This window comes from Mastacembelus armatus, chromosome 24, assembly GCF_900324485.2.
Source record: "Mastacembelus armatus chromosome 24, fMasArm1.2, whole genome shotgun sequence".
Classification (NCBI taxonomy): Eukaryota; Metazoa; Chordata; class Actinopteri; order Synbranchiformes; family Mastacembelidae; genus Mastacembelus; species Mastacembelus armatus.
Genome location: NC_046656.1, coordinates 20,901,688 through 20,914,616, shown reverse-complemented (window position 1 = coordinate 20,914,616; position 12,929 = coordinate 20,901,688). Strand labels below are relative to the sequence as shown.

The 12,929-nt window shown below is 42.5% G+C and overlaps 2 protein-coding genes across 2 annotated transcripts in view; one reads left to right on the top strand and one right to left on the bottom strand.

The window, feature by feature from the left end:
* cfap61 (cilia and flagella associated protein 61) overlaps positions 1–12,929 on the top strand; it is a 54,184-nt gene that overhangs the window by 37,366 nt on the left and 3,889 nt on the right. The window lies entirely within an intron of this gene.
* LOC113143952 (interferon-induced protein 44-like) lies at positions 4,432–6,934 on the bottom strand. The gene is made up of 8 exons (XM_026329572.1): positions 6,899–6,934; positions 6,644–6,691; positions 6,524–6,548; positions 6,197–6,407; positions 5,527–5,673; positions 5,251–5,422; positions 5,001–5,101; positions 4,432–4,769 (listed from the first exon to the last, which is right to left on the bottom strand). Exons 2-8 carry the CDS (start codon positions 6,687–6,689, stop codon positions 4,578–4,580), a joined length of 894 nt encoding a protein of 297 aa, XP_026185357.1. The 5' UTR covers positions 6,690–6,691; positions 6,899–6,934; the 3' UTR covers positions 4,432–4,577.

Here is a 12,929-nt window from a genome sequence, read left to right as displayed (position 1 = left end):
ACGTACTGATGAAACCAAAATGGGCAAACCGGACGAGGAGCTCAAACACAAATGCCCTTGATTTGTCTCTGCAGAACCATTTAGCTCCATTACATCCCAGTTTCCAGGGATCGCTCTCTGAGAACATCATTACTGAAAAGAACCTGCGATGGAAAAAACCACTTTATTTAGAGGTGAAGCTGAAAGTGAGCTCACCTGAAGTGTCAACAATAATCCTGCTTTCAAGAGGAAAACTCTACAATAAGAAGTCAGTCCTCTTCCAAATGAGTCTGCCCAACCATCTTTCCTGTCTGGTCGTCCTCATCCTCTCCACAATGTAATACCCAGATTTATTCTTCGCCTCTCTCTCTACCCTTTGAACATCTCAGCATTAATTCTTGAGTATTCCCTTGAATATTGCAGCATTAATCCCTTTATGCTGCAGTTGTAGGTCCACAGCTACTTTGAGTTTCTTCCCTGATCTGTCTTCTTAAAACCAGGTGATCCTCCTGTTTTCCAACGCCCATCCAGGTGTGGGTCATGGACACAGCAGATGTAAGGAGGCAGCCTTGTCCCTCAGATGCCTCCTCCAGCTTTTCCTGAGCTGCAGCCGGACAGAAGCGGGTTGAAGGCACCAGTGAGAGTAAAACGTGTTGGATCCTCTCTCCAGACTTCCATCACATCTGGATCATGATAAATTTTCCAACACCGTCATTAAACTGTGCAGCAGCTTCAGTTTCAGTGAACCTGGGACATTTAGCTGTTTTTACTGAATAAATACATGTGGTGCTGAGGCTGTAAACACTCGGCACGTTATCAGCAGCTTAATGATCAATAGCTCTGCGTTTCAGTCCAAACAGAGCATCAGCAGTTCAGCTGCCACAGCAAACATCAAACCTTTTCCATGTTCGCTTCACAGCGTTTATGACAATTACGTAAAAAGCCCAAAGAGGACTTCAGCAATTTCAGCATTTTCAGAAAAATGACACCCACTCCAAACAAAATGATTGCTGGCATTAAACTGAAACACATTATGGGATTGCTTTTATGTTATGAGTCATCCTAAGAGCTTTGTTAAAAAAAGTGTTAAACTATCCGTGTTTAAACATAACAACACATCAGCTTCAATTAGTGAAAGCATTTTCCCATTTGCCTGCAGGAAACTGCAGAATTTCATTTCAAACTAACCCACGTCCTTGATCTCCAGAGGAGCCGAGTCTTTCAGAGCCGTTTGCACAGAAACCAGCAGCTGGTCGGTCACATGAGGAAACTGGCCGCGCTCCCTCGGGCCTGTATTGATCCGACACCGAGGGATTCGGTTCCCGCACGCCTCACTGAGACTCAAAGAACAAGGTGAAGGAACGGTCACGGTGACAACCTGCTTCGTTTTATCCGAGAACCCCACATCAGTCTAAAACATCCCACTGAAGTGTCTTTGAGCAACACGGCAAACTGCCACCTGTTCGTGACCTCTGACCCCGCAGAGATGAGTGCAGCTGTGTTTGTGTCAGACGGACGGAGAGCGAAGGAAAATCACAGCTTCTTCACGCCGACAGTCACATGGGAAACATCCACGAGCACGTGATCTTTGTAGGAACATGTTGGTCCTCAGATGTGACACAGGAACAAACTGTTCCCATCATTGATTCGTTGTCTGTCTCTTTGGTTTTAAGGAAACTGTGATGTTCTCATTTGTAGAAGAATGAATCAGTTAGTAAATATAAAAGGCCGAACTGTTTGGGAGCTGTGGAGAAAATCTGATGTACATCTGGACTTTGTTAGTTCCAGGGTCCAGCTCTCTCATCGCGTCTTGTCTCTTCAGGAGAATATTTATTGGAAATTTAAGCCCCACGCTTCATGGTTTGTTTATTATTTATTTATTTATTGTTTCTATTTGTCATATTTTGCTTTTGTTGACACACAAAGGTTTTGGGAAAATATGTGTTTGTTCTAAATGTTTGGCGTTTCCCTCCCTGCGGTTCTTCCTCACTTGACTCACATAGTCGTGTGATTTACTATTTATAGAGAAGATCTTGATGAATCCAGGTTGAATCACGTGTTAAAGACTTTGTGAATGATCTTTCTTTTCTAAAACAGATCATCTCGGACCACACTGCTCAGATGGATCCCTCCTGTCACGCCCCAACAATGACAGGCATCAGTAATTGAAACATTATGGCACCCCAGTGTTGTGGCTCGGGGGCCCTTTGGAGGCAGCGTGTGTGTGTGTGTGTGTGTGTGTGTGTGTGTGTGTGTGTGTGTGTGTGGGTATGGGTGTGTGAGCTGGTGGGGAGTTGAAGAGGGCGTGGCGCAGACCTGGATCAATCAGGGTCAGGGAGAAAGGGTCGTCTGAAGTCCCCATAAAGTGACAGCGGTTTCAAAGGGTTTGGAGGGGGCAGCTGAGGCCGGATTAACCCCCTCAGACACAGTGGACAACTTGTTTCATTGCCTAATGGAGCTGCAGGCGAGAGGATTACTGCAATGGCAGAGCATGACGAGAAGTTTCACCTCAGAGATGACGTAAAGACAGTGTCCTGGCCTGAAAAGGCATTATCCTTCCCCAGAGCCTCAGACGGTGAGGGCTTCAGTTTTCTTCAACCTCGGCTGATCCTGATCTCCGGTACGCTTTCACCTTTAAACAGGAGTGAAAAGAAATGTCTGCAAAGCAGCTCAAGCACACTGGAGCAAACAGAAGCAGATATGTCCTTGAATTCAACCGAGGAGACTTTCTCCTGATGGGCGACTCACACTCGACTGCTTCTCGAGCAGCGGCTGCTTAATTAGCTCCATCGATGGCACTGACCTTCCTGTAACACGCTCGAGAGGCCCGCGGTCGTGCCAACCCTCCCTCGGAGAGATAATTGGCCCGTCAATATGAAGCCATGCACAGGGGGCACAGTATGGTGCAGCCGTGGAGGCACGAGCCCTTCCTGCCTGAGTACAGCTGGACTACAGGATCTATAGGTCTGACTGATGGTAAAGGACGAGCTGAGAATGTAAATAAGAGAAGGAGCTGCAGCAGAAACGTACGTCAGCACAGTTAAAGCAAAAACCTTGTTTACTTTCTGCTGACTCACATTAAGTCTCGTCCCCAATCCTGTCAACAGATCCACTTCATTTACTTTCTATCTGCTGATAAATAACGAGAACCACATATTTGGTTTTGTGTCCATGTTAGAACAGTAGTGACGTCCTGACACAGGAAGACTATTTCCCTGTCTGCGTCAACCTGTGCTCTCTACATCAAACTGACTGGACCCTGGTGGTTTGGAAGTGTCAGCCTGAATAATGGAGCAGTAACTAAACGACCATCCAGTGTGAATGTCAAGCTGGGAAACAGGAAATGAAATGGAGGCTGGCGTCACACGTCTCCAGTTTAGATGTCAAGTCCAGTTCTTCTTCTTGCTCTTAGTTTCACCATCTCTGGCAAAAACCGAGCTGCTGAAAGTTACGGGCGTCAGTCTCGTCCCAGATGGCTCGGCGCTGAGATACGGCAAATCTAATTTCCATCTTCATTACCCAAATAAGTGAGCAGATTAAATTTTCATCTGCATCCAGGGTTTAGGAAATTAAGACGGTGCTGTAACAGAGATGAGGCCTGATTGCTGCTAAATGTGATTGTCGGTGCGGCGTTTCTCATGGATGATGTTCAGTGATGGTGAAAATTAGGAATTCTTTCCACAAAGTGCTTCATTATACATATTCTGAAGAAAAACCAGTAAAAAGATGAAACTCTCCTTGAAAGTTGGAAATGAGAAAATAATAAAAGAAACGTATGAGGCCTGAATCTGTTCTGTCGTCACCAACATGTTCTTTGGTTCCACTTGTTTCATCCCAAACTTCTGTCTCTGTGTCTCTTTGTTGTATTTTATTGTGACACCTGTTCTGTGAATGTGCTGCAGTATAAAAATACTTTACTCTCATTACATCTGATAATGTGGGAACTGGGTCCAGGTTCTGCTCGGTCTCATGAGCCTCTGACAGTGTTGAGTCTCTGGGTTTGGTTGAAGCAGAACAAACAGAGAAACAGTCAGCAGGAACGTGTGGATGCTGAACCTGCAGAGTCTGGTGGGTCCAAACAAACATGTTTTCTACAGAAACAGATGAAACACACACAGACCAGTTTTCACCAGTGTATTTTCAAACCTCACAGTCAGTAATGAATCATTTGAGACTGGTTCTGTTACCTCAGTCCTACTTTTCTGTTTGCCTACCTGGTTCAGACCACAGCCTGTTACAACACTGAGTAATAATCACAGCTAAATGTCCAACCACAAACCTAAACTGAACCTGGTTCCTCCCTCAACCCTAAAACTACGTCTAAACCCTAAAACTAGGTCTGGAACCCCCTGGGTTTTCCCCAGGTCTGTGGGTTTTCTCTGGGTACAACTAGCTTCCTAGTTGATTATGACATAATCAAGTCAAATATTTCTATACCCACTAATCACAGAAAGCTTCCAAATAATCAGCAGATTAATCAATAATAATAATAATCAATAGTTGCAGCCCTAATTTGTCACTGAAGGAGGAGAAGGACTAATGTTCTGACATCATATACAGGACAGTGTTAGAAACTGATCACTGCCTTTCTGTTCTGTTTAAACATTTCTGCCTGAACCTTCAGACTGACTCCTGAAGTTGATGCAGTCGTCTCCCATGTTGATGATGTGTCTCATGGCGTTCAGGATCAGTGAGTCCACGTCATCAACCAGGTCAGTTTCCTCATGGTAGTTCTTCACAGGGAAGATGCAGTTCATGGGGATCCCCACATTTGCACTGAACTGCTCCATCTGTGTTAGAAAAACAAATCAAACAACTTATTAGTTCTCTAGTTCAGGTCAGAACAGTCCAACAGGAGGATTGGTCTCTGAAGCTGTTTCAGACTGTTCTTTAAGCTTCAGGACCAGTCAAGAGTCTGGACACACAGGGAGAGTCTGGACACACTGGGTTAACTCTCTCCAACATGGTCACATGTCATATTAACAGTTTTCATGTGTACAAACACATCAAATCAAACGTACCTTATCCTTCATGGACTTGTTCTTGTAGATGTTCTTTAAATTTGTGTTGACTTCAGGACAGGCCAGATCCACTTTGGTGATCAGGGCCACCTGAGGAATCCCTGTGAGGACGAGAGGCAGAAAACTGCTGTAAGTGACGTGAACCCAACCAGCCTGCAGCTGCTCTTCTCTGTGGTCATGGACCTAAAAGCTGCAGGACAGAGCTCGATGCTCCCAGGATGAACAGTTATCAGCAGATCTTTGCTCTCACCCAGGTCACTGGCCTCCTTCCTGATGTCCCGGATTTTCTTCACAACCTCTTCAGACATGTGATCTATTGTGCTGGCAGGAACGACACAAACCAGCACATGGACTTGGTCATTGAGGTTTGGGGACCTGTTGTAGAAGCCATCATGCTCCGATAACTTAGATTCAAGATCAAACTAGAAAACAAATATAAATCCAGTTAAATGACTTTGACAATAAGTCTAATAAATAGAAAAGTCAACATGTGGTAATTGTGTGGAAAGCTTTGCAGCAGCTGTACCCTGTAACCGTCCTTCACGTGTCCCTTCATAGCCAATATGACGTCGTCCACAAGAACTCCATTGGTTGGTTCCAGCCCCATGATGTCACTGAAGACAAAAGGGTAGAAAGTCCCTGGGTTTCCTTTCTGGATCTTGAAGGTTTGGTACTGTGAAGCACAAACAAAAGTTCATCACAATAAAACATCAGCAGACACAGAGGAAACTCACTGTTGACTGAAAAACTCATTTCTGATGTGAGGTTCTAATGGGAACCAGTCAGACCCAGTATACGGCTGGAAGTTCTCCATGAACTTCTCTCTGTAGTTTACCGGAGTCCAGTCTACAGTACTGGAGTTTAACGAGTTTGTTCAGTCAGTCAGAGTCAGAGCAGCTGTGACTCTGGGATCTTCCGTTTCTCTTCTGGGAGGTTCAGTTTGTGTGTTTTTTCAACACCATCACATTTTATTTACAGTAGCTCAACACTGACCTCACTGACTGACACGCTTTTGTATTTGTTTAACAAATGAGTTACTGGAGATCAGCACCACACTTCCTGTTGTCACAGACTGTGAGATGAGTTACTATAGACTTGGTAGGAAAGAAGTAGTAATAGTAATAGTACACAGTATTATTGCATATGATACAATATATTTGGGATGATTCAGTACTACAGTCCAAACTTCTACGTACCTTTCTGGTGAAAGAGTCAGTAGAGGTCTCTGTAGCAAAAGTGTTGTCTGCCAAAGCGTGAGTGTACATTCTGCCACGTACGACGCTTTGGACAGAGTTGATGAAACTGGACTTTCCAGCTCCAGCTGGTCCATGAAGAAGGATCCTGAGCTGCTGGTTTTTAGTGTGAGGTTTGTAGTCCTTCACATACCGCAGGTCAGTCTGTCTGTCTCTGCTCAGAGAAGGAAAGATGTGCAGTTACCTGGGACGTTACTGAAGGAGGAAGGTTTGTATTTTTTCAGTGAAAGGAGTTAAAACATTTTTCATTCAGGAAGGAAACAGACTCACCCCCAGTTTATTTTCCTCCAGGGTTCTTTCAGAACCGACAGACAGAAGGTAAAGAATTAATAAAGACAATTGTACAACATGTGATTTTTAATAAATGGTTCAGTTTTTAGATAATCTTACGTGGAGGTGGAGGTGGAGTGAAGAACCATGACCATAGACCGGACATTCCTGGAAAATAAAACATTTATTTAAATTATCTTAAAGTCATGATTTTGTTTCTACTTTAAACCAAAATGACCAAATGACTCAATTTAATATTAAACTGTAAAATACAGTTAACTTTACAAATTAGTTTTATTAATGAATCTCTAGTTGTTCTGCTGACTGATAAACAGTTTGACAAAGAAACCAACAGAACCATCAGAGTCGTCCTACCTTTGTTGTTCTGAGACAGAGTCACACAACCAGAGCTTTGGGACTGGTCCCAGGTCTGCAGACAATCCTCAGGTTAAATACTGAAACTTTATTTACGCAGAAACAAACTATCATCCAATCCTGTTTTTACTTTCACTTCCATGAAACATGAGACTTCATATAATGTTTCACAGCTCAGGACATTTCAAAGGTTCAGTTTCATCCTGTTCTACTGGATATTTATCTAGACAAAAGGGTAGAAAGTCTCTGGGTTTCCTTTCTGGATCTTGTAGGTTTGGTACTGTGAAGAACAAACAAAAGTTTATATTTATCACTATAAAACATCAGTAAAATAACAGTTAACTTTAGAAATTAGTTTTATTATTGAATCTTTAGTTGTTCTGCTGACTGATAAACAGTTTAACAAAGAAACCATCTTTCCACCACAGCCTCCAGAGAGTCCAGCCTCATTCCAGTCACTGAACCAGCTTTGTCCAGCTGCCTTGGATCCTTGTGCTTTATGACAGCAGCATGAACCAGCAGACTGGCTGCCATAGTTTGGTAAAACATGCAGCATCTTCCTGCAGACGCCTCCTCAGGACCTAAGCCCCATTAGGGAGAAAAGTCAGCTCTGCCTATTTTTATAGTTTGTCTGTGCTGAGGGACCAGTCCGTTATTGAACCAGCCTGGTAAAATAACAGTCACTAACTAAATATACAGTATTTTATTTATTATTACTCACTGTTGAGTTTCAGGTACATACATGTGTGTACCTATACCACTATATATACCACTGTATATACCACTATACATACCACTATATATACCACTATATATACCACTGTATATACCACTATATATACCACTGTATATACCACTATACATACCACTATATATACCACTGTATATACCACTATATATACCACTGTATATACCACTATACATACCACTATATATACCACTGTATATACCACTATATATACCACTGTATATACCACTATATATATACCACTATATATACCACTGTATATACCACTATATATACCACTGTATATACCACTATACATACCACTATATATACCACTGTATATACCACTATATATATATACCACTATATATACCACTGTATATACCACTATACATACCACTATATATATACCACTATACATACCACTATATATACCACTGTATATACCACTATACATACCACTATATATATACCACTATACATACCACTATATATACCACTGTATATACCACTATACATACCACTATATATACCACTGTATATACCACTATACATACCACTATATATACCACTGTATATACCACTATACATACCACTATATATACCACTGTATATACCACTATATATATATACCACTATACATACCACTATATATACCACTGTATATACCACTATACATACCACTATACATACCACTGTATATACCACTGTATATACCACTATATATATACCACTATACATACCACTATATATACCACTGTATATACCACTATATATATTACTATATATACCACTGTATGTTCTGTGTCATTGAAAGTCTTTGCTCATGTTGTGTTTGTAATGTTGTGTCGTAAACAATTCCTGGAGGTTTATCTTCCACTGCCCCCCAGAGCAGACTAACCTCCGTGGATGTTCTGGGTTTGAGGTCAGCTCAAGTTTCAAGCTTTAGTGTCTGTGACCCCCTGATCAGCCTTCACCCTGTTTGGGCACGCCAACACCTGGGTGTCTAGTTAAGCGTTCTGGTGGGAGCAGCAGGAACAGTGGGTGCCCCCCCCACATAACAGCACACAGCAGCGTCTCCGAGTTCTCAGAAAGCCTTTTGTGTGATCATTAGAGAGCCAGGAGGAGAGGAAAGGCATCTCCCTGAGGTCTCAGCACAATACAACAGGAACAGCAGCTCAGTGGAAGGAGTGTCTGCTCCAGCAGGCAGCTAATGAAGGCTGAGAGGACCTGTGGCAGCTCGGTAATTGAACCTCGGGGACATTCTCTCGCTCTACATCAGCATTCTGCTCCCCTGAAGTTACTCACAGTTTCATAGTGCAGGGACACAGGCAGAGGAGGGGAATGATCTCTGGCCCAAATATCCAGTCCTGCAGTTCAGTGTCAGCTCGTAGAGATAACAGCATCATTGCATCGAGATCAGGGAAAGACTGTTCTGCTTTAATACTTAAAACATCTACAGGAAGCGTTTAGCAGCCTGATGTTTCCCTCAGGTGGTGGTGGAGGCCAAAAGCAGAGCTAAAACAAAGCAGGAGAATTGACTCTGTTAAATCAGCACCTGTTCGCAAACACAGTCACCATGTCAGCAAAATGACCAGTGAGGCAGCTGCTGTTGTCTCTGTTTCACCTTTACTCCTGATTTAAATCTCACTTTTTTTCACTGGGACAGAAAATCCCAAATCATCCAAACACATTTTGGTTTGGAATTATTGGCTGGATTTTAGGGACGACTGCTGGTGTCCAGGATCTGATCAGTTTTCTTTGTTCTTTTCTGTGGCCAAAAAGCCCAAGACGAAAGTTGATTGATTGGTTGATTAAGTGACATTGCAGCAATGATCATCCAAAGATGTAACAAGACTTCTCATTTGGCCCTGAGGATCCTCATCTTTGGATCTTTGGATTTGACGAACACAACCAGACTGAACTTTTGTGCTGTGAGCTGAAGTTAATCTGGTGGAGGCACAAATCAGCCCTGGTGCCGTCACTTTCTGGCACCGTCTGAGACAGAAACTGGGAAGCCGGGGGACGTCGACCATGTCTGTCCCCCAGATGGCCCGGCCCGCTGTCCCTCTGTCCGGCTCTGAGCAGACCGCCACACCGGTGCCAAGTCTTCTCCAAAAACACTCCTCCAGGAGCCCCTGGCTGCTCTCTCCTCCCTCCTCTCATCTGACTGCTTCTGTAAATAAATAACAACAACAAAATAGCAACAAGAGGGTGACACCCGGCGGAACCCGGCCGGCCATATGGGAGCTGCTGGTTGTCACCGTTTGGGGGGGCGCAGGGGTCACAGATGGCTGCACAGCCCCCGCTCCGACCCACATTTTTCTGGGCTGCTGTGCTTCTAGGTCGTCCCCTATCACTAAACCGCCCTTTCTAAACTAATTTTTTGATTGTTGACACAGGCACAGATGGGTAAAGCACAATAGCAAATAATTAACCAAAGGGGGCTGAATTAAAGGGGGGCTTATTATGAGACGGCTGCCGGATGACTCACTTTGCATTAGGCTTTGAAGACGGTCCCCGGCGGCCGAGTCGGGCGCTGCGGCATTAAAAGCCTGTGCGTCTTGGCACCTTGCTCAATAGAAAAGCAGGCGGTTGATCTGTGCTGCATTAGTGCTGAGCCTTTGTTCTCCCGAGGGGCTGTCAAATGGAGAGACGACTCCCTGAGACATTTTATAGATACATTCCCCTCAAAGGCAGCTGAGCACCGGCGGGATGAAGCGGGCTCAGAGAGTATTAAAGCTGCAACTATTCCATTCATCCATTTGTAAACATGCACACAGATGATTGACAGACGACTCGGAGGTCGCGTGAGAGGATTTGAAGTTCAATTTCGTTCTTGTTGTTCCTTCCTTTTCCTCTGCTCTCCGGGGTTTTCTGATTAACTGCTTTCATGTGTGTCCTACAAGGATACAGAGAAATGAATTCCTTATTACGCTTTGAGCAACGCGACAGAAGTACTTTGGAGTACACTTAAAATTTCATCAGATTGGAGATTCAGTTCCGAAAGTGTCTCACAGACTGGGAGCTGCTCTGGAAGGAGCTGCAATCAGTCGAAAGTATATTTCAATGTCTGGGCAGAAAGTGTCTGTGTCAGACTCAACCCTCAACCTTCAACAGACTCAAGAGGCCAATGTTTACAGTTTACAGTGATAAAAGTGATAAAAGTACTGATAAGTAGTGATATTCCTCAGTACAGTGTCCCCATGTTGAACCTTAGTCCAGTAAAACTACAAACTTTTACAGTGGTGGAAGAAATACCAGAGTAAAATCCTCTGTTCCAAGTAAAAGTCCAACTACCTTATATACTTCTAATTTGAAGTACTTTATGTACCGCTGGGTAGCTGACGTCAACTACCTTATATACTTCTAATTTGAAGTACTTTATATACCGCTGGGTAGCTGACGTTAACTACCTTATATACTTCTAATTTGAAGTACTTTATGTACCGCTGGGTAGCTGACGTTAACTACCTTATATACTTCTAATTTGAAGTACTTTATATACCGCTGGGTAGCTGACGTTAACTACCTTATATACTTCTAATTTGAAGTACTTTATGTACCGCTGGGTAGCTGACGTTAACTACCTTATATACTTCTAATTTGAAGTACTTTATGTACCGCTGGGTAGCTGACGTTAACTACCTTATATACTTCTAATTTGAAGTACTTTATGTACCGCTGGGTAGCTGACGTTAACTACCTTATATACTTCTAATTTGAAGTACTTTATGTACCGCTGGGTAGCTGACGTTAACTACCTTATATACTTCTAATTTGAAGTACTTTATATACCGCTGGGTATCTGACGTTAACTACCTTATATACTTCTAATTTGAAGTACTTTCCATACCGCTGGGTAGCTGACGTTAACTACCTTATATACTTCTAATTTGAAGTACTTTATATACCGCTGGGTAGCTGACGTTAACTACCTTATATACTTCTAATTTGAAGTACTTTATATACCCCTGGGTAGCTGACGTCAACTACCTTATATACTTCTAATTTGAAGTACTTTATATACCGCTGGGTAGCTGACGTCAACTACCTTATATACTTCTAATTTGAAGTACTTTATATACCGCTGGGTAGCTGACGTCAACTACCTTATATACTTCTAATTTGAAGTACTTTCCATACCGCTGGGTAGCTGACGTTAACTACCTTATATACTTCTAATTTGAAGTACTTTATGTACCGCTGGGTAGCTGACGTTAACTACCTTATATACTTCTAATTTGAAGTACTTTCCATACCGCTGGGTAGCTGACGTTAACTACCTTATATACTTCTAATTTGAAGTACTTTAGATACCGCTGGGTAGCTGATGTTAACCACCTTATATACTTCTAATTTGAAGTACTTTATATACTGCTGGGTAGCTGACGTTAACTACCTTATATACTTCTAATTTGAAGTACTTTAGATACCGCTGGGTAGCTGATGTTAACCACCTTATATACTTCTAATTTGAAGTACTTTATATACTGCTGGGTAGCTGACGTTAACTACCTTATATACTTCTAATTTGAAGTATTTTATATACCGCTGGGTAGCTGACGTTAACTACCTTATATACTTCTAATTTGAAGTACTTTATATACCGCTGGGTAGCTGACGTTAACTACCTTATATACTTCTAATTTGAAGTACTTTATGTACCGCTGGGTAGCTGACGTCAACTACCTTATATACTTCTAATTTGAAGTACTTTATATACCGCTGGGTAGCTGACGTTAACTACCTTATATACTTCTAATTTGAAGTACTTTAGATACCGCTGGGTAGCTGACGTTAACTACCTTATATACTTCTAATTTGAGGTACTTTAGATACCGCTGGGTAGCTGACGTTAACTACCTTATATACTTCTAATTTGAAGTACTTTAGATACCGCTGGGTATCTTTGGACTTTCTAAAGTTCTCAGATAAATAGTCCAAGGTTTGACTCTGACATGTAGTGAAGTCCAAGGATGAAGTAGCACAACATGGAAATACTCAAAGTACAAATACTTCAGAATGGTACTGAAGTACAGTAACTGAGTAAATGTACTGTGTTACTGTCCACCAGCTTCTGGAGTGAGAATGTGAGGATAAGATGTTTTCGGTTTTGGTCGAGGACTCGAGGATCCTGTGATTTGTGGTTTTAGTTTCACCTTCACTGGGACAGATACACAGATAAAATCAATGTGTTTTAACATTTAACTCCCAACAAACATGAAGCAGACAACATGCGTTTTACAACAAAAAGCTTCTCATCCCTGCACAACGTGTTGTTCTGTCTGTGAGCAGAATAAT